Genomic DNA, 12,799 nt, shown 5'->3' with positions numbered 1-12,799 from the left:
CAAACCGCTGCGGCCGACTCGGACCTGTTCGTACCGGCAGCACCTGCGCCAGCGTTCCAGAGATCCGCCCAGGAAACGAGGAGGACCATGGCCACCTGGGATACGGGCTCTGAGCCAGATTCGTCCGCTGCAGACCGGTTCTCTACCAGCGCGCTGACTACATATCTTTCGCCAGCACCGACCCGCCCAAAGCGTCTTGGTGGCTCGACTGATGTAGTATGATTGATGGGACATGTAATCGTGTTGGTACATGATAGCAGCTTATTAGTAGCTGGGCAGTCTGGCCTTACATATCTCGTAAGATAAATTGTTTGAAGCTGCCTCAGAATGCTAACACGGTCGCTGCTGTGCCCGTGTTATGGCTTAAAAAAATCAAAGGGATTGTTTGGTCCGCAACATGGACAGTCGTCTTCCCCCCCCCCATGTGCACATACTCCAACACATCTACAGGGGCACCCTTCATACAATAATAGTAAACACTCAAGGCATAGCGTTACGCCTCTAAAACGCTGGTAACAGCAAATTTCAAACATCCGGATTTGTCTCGCTTTCCCCAAAAATAAAATCAGGCTTGCAATGGCCCCATGACAGCCGCACAGACAAGGCTAATTCAGACCAAATGTAGCGGTGGGAAAGCCCGTCAGCACAAGTGCCTAGGTATCCCAAGACTGGCCGGGTATCGACTGTCCTCGCCGTGAGGCGGTCTCCGGCTGTCAAAACGTTGAGTCAAGCGCACGAGAGCTAAAGAAGGACCGATTATGCCGAGATCATTTCACCGCGATCAGGTTGTTGATGATATCAAGCTCGTTATGAACAAATTTACACGTGCCCCTGAGAGATCCCTGTATTGTGATAGGGAACAGGGCCCTAGGTGATGCGTGACCACACCATATCATAGACCGCTGTTGGTAGTTTCTTGATCTACAATTCGTCTGGGACCGAAGTCGAGCCGCTCTCAACGCCAGCACCATTCGATTGAATGTACAGTTCGCCTCCGAGGCCATCATCTCCAAGATCCCGCACGTGCCGTATATTCTTGCCAACGGGAAAAGCACGTCTTCCAGTGTCGACATTTGTCCGCCACCCGGAGGCCTGCGTGGCTTCCTCTACCAAACGCAGAAGAGCCAGATCGCTCCCTATATTCACGATCAGCATAGTAGAGGCTTTCTCCTGCCTAGTGTCGGACGTACCTCTGGCACCCATCAACGAGGCGCTCACGGGCCTGTATTCCAGCGATTCGGTCACACGGGACTTATAAGGAAGCTGTGCGACTGTGCAAGACATTTTCAGTTACAGAATTCAGTCAGATCACACTTCTCACAGCACTTACACGGCACAACTATCTGTGGGGTTCCAAGGATCGGTGAAAGGAGTCTGGTATCAATGCCCTCTAATGGCTCGGGCTCACTGGACAGTAATTAGAACGTCGGAATGAGACTCTCGGCCACGAATAACCCAATGACCCTCCAGTCAGTCGATGTCGCGTGGAATCCAACGTACCTCGGCGACTCATCTCGGTATTTCTGCGCAGCAATGATAGCTGGCAGTACCATGATATCATCGGACTCGCTGCTTAGGGACATTATGGTCTTATCGAACCATGCCCTGAACGTGTCGAGCCGAGTGAGATACTCTTCATAGTCATCGTTTGTCACACTTTCTCCAATTTTCCTATCAGACAAAGTAAGCGCGACAGTCTACCCGAATGGCCATCCTCAAGGAAATGGCAAGGCAGACATACCATCGGTACCGGGGAGATGTCTCAACGAATGGCTCACGGCCAATAGCATCATTATAATCAGCCCTAAACTCGTCATACCTATGGTAATAGTCATGGCATAATGACCAGAAAGGTGCCTGTGGAAAAGTCAGCGCGGTATTTGCCGAAGGGCGTTGCATACGTATCCATGACACTTGCCTTGCTCAGGTATTGCTGCAAGGGCAATCTTGCTGTTGGAGATGGAGAAGGGGGATGGTCCTGCCATAGTTGGGCTATGTTCACCTCGACCCTTTGGGCATCCAGATGAGACTCCAAGTTCTGGACAAACTGTTCTATCAACTTCTGATGTTTGTCATCAGCGAGAGGAAAGTAGTCGGTTGGGTAGAAAATGCGACGAGGCATCTCGACACTTCTGTCAGAGACTTGAAGGCTGTGTTTCGCTGCAGAGACCAGGTCCTCCAGGCGACGGCTGAAAAGCCCAACAGTATCGTATCTCCTGGTCCCATAGCTGTTCAGTTGTCTACTTGGTTGATTTACTCTGGAGGCTAGGCCACACTCACTCTGAACTGATCTTGACACCCTCCAATGACGCTGAGTCGTGGGATGACCGGAGAGCATGCAGCCCATGGTCTGCAGCTGGATCCCGGACGCCTCCATCGGCTATTCAAGGAGGAGGAATATCAGCATGGCACAGCTAGTACAATGAATACCATTGGGGGCCAATGGCACTCACAATCTCCCCCGACAGTAAAGTCAAGCCACAGATAACCCGCGAGGGATGCGGCCGCTCCCGCAGAGCTACCAGAAGCCTCGTGGTACCGATCACCCCTAGGGTTCACGGGAGAATGGTGATCGACCCACTGAAGGCCGGTGGAGAACTGGGCCGTCTTCGTCTTGCCCACGACGACGGCGCCTAGGTCGAGCAGCTTCTTGACGTAAGCCGCGGAGTTCTCGGCTGCTGGGTACAGCTGTGTCCACGCGCGGCTGGAGAGGGTGGTCTTTGCCCCTTGAACGTCGAAGGTGTCTGTGAGCGCAACTCGCTTTCCTGCTAGCGGTTTGCTCGAGCTAGGACTGTGGTAGAAGCGGCTGGGGGACGGGATTGTTTTGGAGACGCCGTCTGAAGATAGCGGTGCCACGGCTTGAAAGCTAATAAGGGTTGTCAGATGCCAGGTTTGTAATCCACACGGGGCAGTTGCAAGGATGATACCTTTGTGGGTCGAAAGGGTCATCTGGCAGTAGGCCGAAAGTGAAGGCATCGAGGTGGTCAGGATAAAGCCGCCATGCCTGGTGTAGATTCTGCCCGCTCAAGAAATAGGGCCCAGACGGTAACAAGTTCTTTTCTTCGGATGTGCCAATGCCATCTGCCATGTGATAGACAGTGAAAGGGCAACCTATCGAGGCAGTCGCATCGGATGTACCAGGACAAGACCCACGCAGCTCCGAGGCGGAGGCGGAGGAGGGCTTGACGACTATGATGCCTGTGAATTCATCTGTGCAGACATCATCGTTGTCAACGAGGAACTGCAGGGTCCTGCCAAGCTCCTCGGGGCCGGCGTTGACCTGGTCCTCGCTCAGGACGACGACGGGGATGACCTGGTCAGCCCTCACGCTCTCCTCGACGCTGCCCTGCCGTCTATTAGCGGTGTTGTGGACTGGGTACGGCGGAAGTAAGGCTGAAGATCATACATACAAGGATTTGAGGATGCACAAGGTAGTCAATACCTGCCACAATGCAGGTAATGAGGTGCTTCAACGCCATCTTCGATATGCGCGGCTCGGATCGTGGTTTGGTGTGATCCCCGCCTGGCCGCCGTTCCTAATAAGGAAGGGTATGTACAGATCGTACACTTGGGCACGCAAGTAGCAACATGCGTTTTCAGGGTCTGGGTCGGCCAAAGCTCCGCCAACAGCGCCTGAGGAAGAGCCAGCTGGGACAGCCACGCGACCTGGGTCTCAGGCCCACATCGCCCCGATTTGGAACCGAGATCCGTCCCCTACCATGCATTGCATGCCTGCCTAACTATTTGGTTCAGTTGAGTTGCTGTACATCAGCAGCCTCGAAGCTTGAGGAGTCCCCAAAGAGGCATCCACGTCCTCCGTACCCCAAATTCCAACTACCGGCTGCTAAAGCATCTCTTTTCGCGAACCTTATCTCAGCTGTCACCTGTCAAATACATCCATCGTCTTTCAGATCACGTCAACGTCGGAATAGGTCCTCCTTCAGGACCGCCAGGCCCGCCAGGCCCGCCAGGCCCGCCAGGCCCGCCAGGCCGCCTCGCAAGCAGCCTCTTGTTAGTCGTGCTTGGTTTCTGCAGGGTGACGTCGCCACACACACCTCGTGTCGAGTCTGTCGACACTAAAAATGGACGGGCGGCGACCCACCCGCCCTGCTCAAGGGTGTCATTCAAGAAGCTGCTACGACGTCAAAAACAAGCCTGCACGCGCCCACTATCTGACTACCGGGCTGGCTACCTGACTACATCTGGGTCCGACCAGAGACATGCGGACGGAGGCAGGGAGGCTCGTTTAGAGTTTGGTCGTCGGATGCCCCGATTGCCCTGCAGCGTCGCATGTCGCAAGTCCGGCCGGCATCAATCATTCTTCACTCACACGAGGGGGGCAAAAGTGCCGTTTCTGCCTCATCTCGTGAGCACTTGGGGCCCATCGAATCATGTAACAGGCCCTCAGGCCTACTGTTCAACCGGCTATTCCTGTCCATCCTGAGAGCCTCACATTCGTCGTCATAGCTGAAGGATCCAGGGTCCAGGCCGCGTTCCTCCCGACAACGTACAACGTATTGTGTGTGTGTGTGTGGATATGGGTCTAGGTATGTGCCGAGTGGCTGTTCGGTCAGCAGGGGCCGCCAATCACACGGGGAAGAGGCTGTTCCGGTGGTGTGCATCGTAGGCGTTCGCATGGATTAAACCTGGTTTTGTGGTGCATTCGGCCGGATCGTCCTTGTCTTGGCCTTGCGTCGCCCGGCATAGCCAGCGGCCAGCGGCCGCTGCTCAAGTGCTGCCTCTTCGAGTATTCGATGAGGTATCTCTTGTTCATAAATATGATCCACATCCTCGCCTGTCATACTCACAAGACCCACGCTGTCCCGTTCTGCCATATTACACCCTCCTTCTCCTCGTGCTACTTTGCGAACCCATTCATTCCCCTCGAGGTCTCGCTTAATCACCCAACCACAAATTCATACTCAATCAAGCCCATTCAAAATGTGTTTCGGTATTACGCCACAGAAGAAAAGGGACTACTACTACCGAGAAGAGGTAGTACCAGCGACAAGATATCACCACCACCATAGTCACCACCACCACCCGGCAAGAGCAAGTTACCACAGCCACACCTCGCGACACTCGCATTACGGCCACAGCCCGCGGGCTAGCTACCACAGCCACCACAGCGGCCCTGTTGTGTACGAAAAGCGCACGTCCCGGCGATACATATGAGACCCGGACCAAACGACAACAAACTTGATGCTATAAAACACCTCTGCCTTTGAGCATGGTGCAGCATCATCGAAACGAGCAATACGGCCACTGATGATAATGCCCACGTGGTTTACCTCGGTGCACATCCTGGATGATTCCGTCTGGACCTCGGGATGTTGGCGGTGCACAGAGAAAGCATGGCCTCACATTTACTCCGACTGGAAGTGGTCTCAGTCATGGGAGGGGCCCATGCATCAGGGCAGCGGCAGCAGCTTTGTACGAGACCTTTCAAGACTACATGGGCTATGAGTGAAGTTATTCGATGATGATTTCGACGGCGACTTGGTCATAAAAGAAGGCATGGCGTATCGCGAAATTTCTTAATCGAGTTTATAAGTGTATAATCACCAATTGTTAGAACAATATTATTCAGTACTTCAAGGCGAAGTAATTCGACGGATGGCACAGAGACTTTTCGCGATCAACCCACCCCGCAATGACTGAGATGCACCTGTCCACGACCGTCATCAATGATGTATAGGTGCCTAGGTCAAGACGGTGCCCCTTAGCCTTGTCTGTGCGTCGCAAGGCTAAGGCCACGCGTTCACCTATCGTATTTTCACTACTATTGTTGATATTTTACTTTTTTTCAAACTCTAGGCCTTAAGCGTCTCCCACCATATCAAGTCACTATGTCCTCGGACGTATACGGAATAGAAGTGAAACCAGAGAGAGATAAACGAAGAATCGACCACGATCGTGGCAGCCTTGCTCTTCAAGTCCACAGCTACAAACCGGGCAAGCAGTCGTATATCAGCTAGAGAAGGCTAGGAGTGACTTCTCTAGGAAACGCAGGGCTCAAGAACTATTCGTACGTGTGTTGTTCGAGCTAATAGAGGCAGAAGTTGACATTACTCGCCAATTCCCGGCCCACATTGAGGGCCTTGTGGGCTGTGGACTGGAAGGTACGATAGACCAACGGCAGGGTATTTAAAGGGGAGGGGATTTTCTCCCGCGACACGCACAAATTATCAATCCATACTCCTTTACCGGCGGGCATACGTACACAACTCTTATCCTTTCAACCTCTGTGCCTTCTTCCCGCCGCCTTTGGATCAAGCTAGTTCTCATGCTTTTCAAGATATCTGGGACCTGAAGTCGAGTCACCAGGCAATAGGAGCTAGAGAGGAAAACTGTTCTTGGTGGCCTAGTTATAGCCATGCGAACGGACGAAGCTTTTGGCCGGTCCGTCCTGATATTGACAGATTCCGCCGCTCAAGTGAATACCGGACTATCATCAAAGCGCAAGTAATGAATCATTCAGTGTTATATATGCTTGCACCCTCGGCGTTGGTCACATCAAACGTATAGCTTATAAGTTAGTAGAATACGTACTAAACGGCTCATGGTCCCTGTATGCTTTCACTTTCACGAGATGGGCACTTGGAGTCATTTATCGCCCATTCCATCAACACTCCTATGCTCCGAGGCCACATTGAATCATCTACTTGTCTGAGAGCTCCTGAACACCGCCCGTCATGCGACCGCTCGCCCTCATCACCTCCCTGTATCCTCTCGGCTGCTCCATGGCCATGGCCATGGCCACTGGGGACCGATCGGCCATGGAAGCCCGCGACGCACCGGCCAATGTCACCCAGGGCGACCCGATCGACAGAGCCAACGGTCCATATTGCACAAGGCAGGGTTTAATGCTCAGGACCGGCTGGGACGTACGACTCCCCGGGTTCAAAGATGCCAATGAGATCAGTTCCGTGTGTCACGAGCTATGGCGCAGCCTCAAGAACCATGGCGGCTGTATGGTCTCATCGCCTCACAGTTGCGGGACAAAGCCAAACAGCGACACAATTCTCCACTGGCAATTTTGCACGTCTCTTTTTTGCTCGGACTACAATGTTCAGGATGCAGTCGCGCTTGGGACAAGGCTCAAGCACGGATACATTCATTGCATTGCGTGGCCCTGGGGAGCCCAGGAGTAAAAGGGACGCGAGGGCCCCGGGGCTCCAACCCTCATCTGAGGTCACACAATCTTGTCACCTCCCCGCGACAACCTTGGATTTCATACCTTTCAGGTTTTTCTTGGCACCTGACGGAGTTTGATGAAAACGGTCAGCAGAATACCTAGGCAACCTGGTCTTTTCTTTTCTTCTTTTTTTTTGGGGGGGGGGGACTGGGGGGATGCGTTTTAGTTTGACTGGTTTCGCTTCTATTCCGCAATCGTGCAAGAACATACACGGCGCCTTCATACAGTAGTGAACGCTCAAGGCCCAGCGCCCAAAAAGCGTACAATTTTAATACAGTGTTTAAAATACGATGGGCGTTTTATTTTGAAGAAAAAGATCATGCTATCTTCCTCGTTGTTTTTCCACACTGCAAGACCGGGCCCGAGTGACATCTGGAGCCAGAAGTTGGATGACACAAGGATCTTGTTGCTTCCTCGGGCCTTAGGATCCCGTTGCTGTCTGGTCCTCGCACAGTTGGATAGTAATCAGTCAAATGGTAGAATTCTTCTAAATTCTACCGGCCATATTCCCCAGGACATTGGATTGGGACAATGATAAAGGAGGGCAGGAGCGGCAGGAGCGAGCGAGCGGCAGGGGAGGCGGGAACAGGGGGACCCCTCCTGACAGCTGTAGGGTTCCCTGCGTGACGTCAGTGGCTTGACGCCTCTGTGGACGCTTTCTCTGGACTTTGCTCGATTCGGTCAACGTCGACCAGACCATCGTGGAACGATGCCGCTATCGTCGAGAGACACGTTGAAGGGGAGTCGGGGAGGGAGGGGCTGATCTAAGACAGCAATGTCAGTGATGACGGCTGCATGGCCGCTTGCCGCTTCCCGCTTTTGCACATCAATGCCATCGGTGCCTCGAGAAATTTGACAGGTCTACCTTCAACATGTGCCTGCCATCTTTCGTCACTGTCCCGAGTCTGTGGTTCGACATCTTGCTAGCCCTAGCTTAAGGCACTCTGAACCCCACCTGCCCTTTGCCCTTCCAACACGACGTGATCACATCGTGACTCCTTCGCTTCCTCTTTGAGACCCTCATCAGTAACAGGACGTACTGCCAGCTCAGAGTGGTCCAACAACAGTCCCTCCCTAATCCGGCCAGAACACCCGATCAACAGGCAAAATGTGAGGCTTTTCAGAAATTGTGTAGGCCACCCGTGTACTGAACAACAACAGGCACCGCAATCTCTCCATCCGCTCCGGCAAGACCACCGGCGGCACCGGCTCGTCCGGAGGGTCCCACCGCGTCGGCCTCTCGCTGTCCTCCCTGCGGGGCTCGATCCAGCCGGAACTCTCACGCAAGCTGTACAAACTCATCAAGACCTCCAACAACGTCGTGTCCGCACACGAGTCCGCCGGCCGCGAGCGCGTCAACATCGCAACCCAGCTGTCCGAGTGGGGCGAGCAGATGGGCGACGAGGCCATCAGCGACGTCAGCGACAAGGTCGGCGTCATCCTCAGCGAGATCGGCGAGCAGGAGGACAATTATGCACATGCCCTCGACGACGCGAGGGGTCTCATGAAGCAGATCCGCAACACCGAGAAGAGCGTCCAGCCCAGCCGCGACGGGAAGCGCAAGGTCGCTGATGAGATTGCCAAGATCAAGTCCAAGGAGCCCGAAAGCACCAAGCTTGTTGTTCTTGAGCAGGAGCTTGTCAGGGCCGAGGCGGAGAATCTGGTTGCTGAGGCTCAGCTGACGAATATCGTAAGTGGTGCGCCTTGTTTCGCGTCGGTTCCTATCGCAAACCGTGGTGGTGGCCTCCGTCGTGGAGTGCCAATGAGCTAATGCCCGCAACCTCCGGCTGTCTTAGACCCGTCAGAAGCTCAAGGAATCCTACGACGCCGAATTCCTCGCCACGATCGAGCGTGCCGAGAAGCAGATCATCCTCGCCCGCCACGGCCGCCGCCTGCTCCAGCTCCTGGATGACCACGCTGTAGTGCCAGGCGACGAACGCCAGCCCTACACCCACAGCGCCCAGGCACGCCAGATCCTGAACGACGCTGAAGATGACCTCCGAGATTGGCAGCCAGAGCCCGAAGACCAACAGCTAGGCTCCTCCCAGCAACGAACGTCCCACGAGCAAAAGGCGCCCACCGAGCTCAGCAGCCCGACGTTCTCGAGTGGTGGGGAGCTGAGTCCCAGGGAGGCCACGCACGGTGGAATTGCACAGAACGTTTCTGGAACCGCGGGTGGTGAGGTGGCAGACACCACTTCGACCGCCCAGCCTCAAGGTGAGCCCGCATCCGCGCAGAGAGGAGTACGCCGTGGGAGTTGGAGCAAAATCACCGAAGGTGTCCACGGGCACCGCCGAGGATGGTCAGGCGCTGAGATCGAAGCACAGTCACCGCATCGGCAGCTTGATGGGAGCACCATAGTGATGGCTGGCAGCCCTGTCAGTTTCGTGGGTGGCTAGAGGCACCACCAGAGATAGCAGTGGCCTGGTTTGGCATGCGCAGATAACATTTTGCCTAAGGAGCGCGGGAAGAATGGGATATCTTGGTGAGTATTATTTTAGCAACGGTCTGATTGTTTTGTACGAGTTTGCCCTGTGCTTTGATTGTCTTGGTTGGGAATATGGTCAGCGATGGGTAAACGTTTTTGGGCTCGAGGTCGGTTGGGATATTCATTTTCTGTCGGACCACAGCAAGCCGAATCGAGAAACAGAACTCACTAAGTGCAGTCATGGAAAGATCATAACACCATGTTTATAGGATGCTCGTTGCGAATCAAGTTACTATGACACAGATCAAGGCCAAACCAATATCTAATTGAAGAGTTGTTCGATGAATTTGTATTTGTTCCACCTACTAATGTAGTGTACTATGTTCGATGTGAGGGTAAATATGGGTCCATGTTGTGAGACGAGTCTCGAACAGACGCAAATTGGGCGCACGGGCCAAGCTTTGGCCAGGGGCAGTACAAGGGTAGCTTGACCCTTGCATGAGCTTAAATCAATTCCATCATCGTCAGATCAATGGCAGATTGAATCTGTATCGTGTAATTCGCAGGCCACCACCCTGCCTTTCCCCAAACGACATGGACGCGCTTTTTCGACGGGCTTCTTCCGGCTACGTCTGTCGACGCTGCTCATGGCAGGTCGGCAGGTCTCTCAGGCGTTCCTACGCCAGCACTGCCGGGCAGCCGGACATCTACGATGTAGTGTGCGTGGGAGGTGGCCCTGCAGGCCTGAGTCTGCTCACTGCTCTGCGTAAGGACAAGGCTGCGGTGCAGGATCAACCCTTTGGAGCCCCTCTTGCTGACCTTACCGCCATAGGCGCGAATCCCGTCACATCCGGCCTCCGAGTGGCCCTCGTCGAGGCGCAGGACCTCTCAAAAACCCGCCAGTGGAAGCTCCCGCCGGATCGCTTCTCGAACCGGTGCAGCTCCTTGACACCGACGTCCGCCGACTTCTTCGAGGGCATTGGGGCATGGAGGCACTTCAAGCAGGAAAGAATACAGCCGTACCACGAGATGCAGGTATGGGATGGCGTCTCGGACGCGCGCATCGAGTTCGACTGGGCCGGAGGCCAGGGGCAGACCATCGCCTACATGATCGAGAACCTGAACATAACGTCCGGTCTCCTCAGTCGTCTTGACGAGCTGGGTGGCGTGTCTGTGTACGACAATGCCAGGGTGGAGGGCATCGCGTTCGGCGAGGACAAGGACGGGCTGAACCTGTCCGAATGGCCCGTCATCCAGCTGGCCAACGGTCAGCGGCTCTGGGCGAGGCTGTTGGTTGGTGCCGATGGTGCCAATAGCCCTGTCCGATCGTTCGCCGATATTCAAGCTCGGGGCTGGGACTACGGAAGACACGGCGTTGTTGCGACACTGCAGCTTGAGGGTGAGGGCTGGGGCGGCGAGGGCACCAAGATCGCGTACCAACGGTTCCTCCCTACAGGGCCTGTGGCCATGCTGCCAATGCCTGGGAACTACTCGACACTCGTATGGTCGACGACTCCGGACCGAGCTTCAAGGCTCAAGAGCATGTCCGCGGCGGACTTTGTTGCCACGGTCAACGCCGCCTTCCGCCTGAGCCCTGTCGACCTGGACTACCTGCACAGCCAAGCTTCTGGGCAGGCGGAAGAGGTCTCGTGGCGCTTGCAGCACACTTCTGTCCAGCCAAAGTCCATCCCTCAGCCCGTAGTCGATGTTCAAGAAGGAACAGTGGCATCGTTCCCTCTCAAGCTGCGTCACGCAGACACTTACATCGGCGAGCGGGTCGCACTTGTCGGAGACGCAGCCCACACCATCCACCCACTGGCTGGTCAGGGCCTCAACCAGGGACAAGGGGATATCCAGAGCCTGGCCAGGACCATCGAGTACGCCGTCAGCCACGGGCAAGACATAGGGACCCAGATGTCCCTGGAAACGTACAATGCCGAAAGGTACGCCGCCAACCATGTAGTATTAGGTGTCTGCGACAAGCTTCACAAGCTGTATTCTGTCGGGAGCGGACCTCTTGTTCCTCTCCGTTCCTGGGGTCTAAGCGCTGTCAACGCTATGAGACCTCTGAAGGACTTCTTCATGAACCAGGCTGCTGGTCACGGTTTGAAGCTCTAACGGCGATCCTGCCCTGCCTTTTGAGGCATCTTACTTCCGAGGCAGAAGTCAATTACAAAACTATTACTACTACGCATCATGACACGCATCATGACAGTCTCAATCTCTATAATATGGTGGTATGTGCTACATGTGCGGACGGACCGCAAGTTTCCGACATAATTCCACACGGCACACCATTTTCATATCGATATCCAAACTTTCAAAGTGGTCATATGTTGCACGTCACAACAATATTAGTAGGTGCCTTGACACACACACAACAACTGAGAAGTAGAAGACACGGACGTACCATTTCGCTGCACCCTACACGCCCCGAAATTTAAAACTAACATTATCTGAACTCACTTACGCGCACCTACTCATCACAACTGGTTGCAAAGGCGTAACATGAGTCTGCGTTACCATCAGGTCTGATTTCTACCTGCTTTGTGGTTTTGGTGATGGTCTCAAACTTATGCTGTTCTGTTCCAAAAAGGAAAAGAAATAATTACGCCTGGTGGTATGGGCACAATTCTTTTTTTTTTTTTTTTTTTTGGATTTCACTGCCATGCCGGAATGGAAGTGGAAAGGGGAATGCAATAATGGTCGAAAGCTGATCTTCTATGAAAAGAGAAGCAAAAAGCAACAATTCCGAGTCTATACGTAATACGACCTACGCCTTGAACTGGTGGACTGCAACAGACCAAACCCTATCAATGTCACGAAAGTTGACAAATGGGCGGGCGAATACCACGATAAACGATTATTTGGATGTGAACCTCGCTACTCGCCCATTAGTGTTTGCTATTCATGGGCTTGGACATCCTTGGATGGGGTCATACGGTTTCCGCTCACTGGCGACTCCTACCTCTTCGATACTGTGCGAGTCGCTGCAGACGCTCCAGATCAGTTCTCCTCGGGTGTCGACGATACCGGCGGGGGCATCAAGGTCAAAGGATCGCTGGCTATTGTGCGTGTGGGCAAGGTGTCGGATTTCTCGCCTGCATTAATGGAATCAGGCTTCGGCCACACTATATTTTTCCTTTACACTATATAACTATATATTTCTTCCC

At 54.0% G+C, this 12,799-nt stretch overlaps 4 protein-coding genes across 4 annotated transcripts; 3 read left to right on the top strand and 1 right to left on the bottom strand.

Moving 5' to 3' along the window:
• Positions 1 to 536: 536 nt before the first annotated feature.
• Positions 537 to 3,811, bottom strand: KVR01_004893 (uncharacterized protein). Its single transcript, XM_044790581.1, has 10 exons — positions 3,411 to 3,811; positions 2,928 to 3,346; positions 2,454 to 2,866; positions 2,281 to 2,380; positions 1,919 to 2,216; positions 1,742 to 1,857; positions 1,501 to 1,671; positions 1,331 to 1,407; positions 1,191 to 1,271; positions 537 to 1,136 (listed from the first exon to the last, which is right to left on the bottom strand). Exons 1-10 carry the CDS (start codon positions 3,477 to 3,479, stop codon positions 922 to 924), a joined length of 1,959 nt encoding a protein of 652 aa, XP_044645338.1. The 5' UTR covers positions 3,480 to 3,811; the 3' UTR covers positions 537 to 921.
• A 1,130-nt stretch (positions 3,812 to 4,941) lies between these two features.
• Positions 4,942 to 5,175, top strand: KVR01_005723 (uncharacterized protein; the record flags this gene model as incomplete). The annotated part of the gene is made up of 1 exon (XM_044790442.1): positions 4,942 to 5,175. The coding sequence occupies one exon, from the start codon at positions 4,942 to 4,944 to the stop codon at positions 5,173 to 5,175; it is 234 nt and encodes a 77-aa protein (XP_044646168.1).
• Positions 5,176 to 7,752: 2,577 nt separating this feature from the next.
• Positions 7,753 to 9,930, top strand: KVR01_005059 (uncharacterized protein). Its single transcript, XM_044789117.1, has 4 exons — positions 7,753 to 8,308; positions 8,360 to 8,888; positions 8,995 to 9,415; positions 9,526 to 9,930. Coding segments are annotated over exons 1-4 (972 nt in total). The 5' UTR covers positions 7,753 to 8,306; the 3' UTR covers positions 9,546 to 9,930.
• A 224-nt stretch (positions 9,931 to 10,154) lies between these two features.
• On the top strand, positions 10,155 to 12,095 carry KVR01_005511 (uncharacterized protein). The gene is made up of 2 exons (XM_044790638.1): positions 10,155 to 10,392; positions 10,459 to 12,095. The coding sequence occupies exons 1-2, from the start codon at positions 10,221 to 10,223 to the stop codon at positions 11,742 to 11,744; spliced, it is 1,458 nt and encodes a 485-aa protein (XP_044645956.1). The 5' UTR covers positions 10,155 to 10,220; the 3' UTR covers positions 11,745 to 12,095.
• The last annotated feature ends 704 nt before the right edge of the window (positions 12,096 to 12,799 follow it).

Source organism: Diaporthe batatas (assembly GCF_019321695.1).
Source record: "Diaporthe batatas strain CRI 302-4 chromosome Unknown Contig00005, whole genome shotgun sequence".
In the NCBI taxonomy this organism is placed as follows: domain Eukaryota; kingdom Fungi; phylum Ascomycota; class Sordariomycetes; order Diaporthales; family Diaporthaceae; genus Diaporthe; species Diaporthe batatas.
Note: the sequence above shows the minus strand (reverse complement) of the source record. Positions and strands in the feature narration are given on the sequence as shown.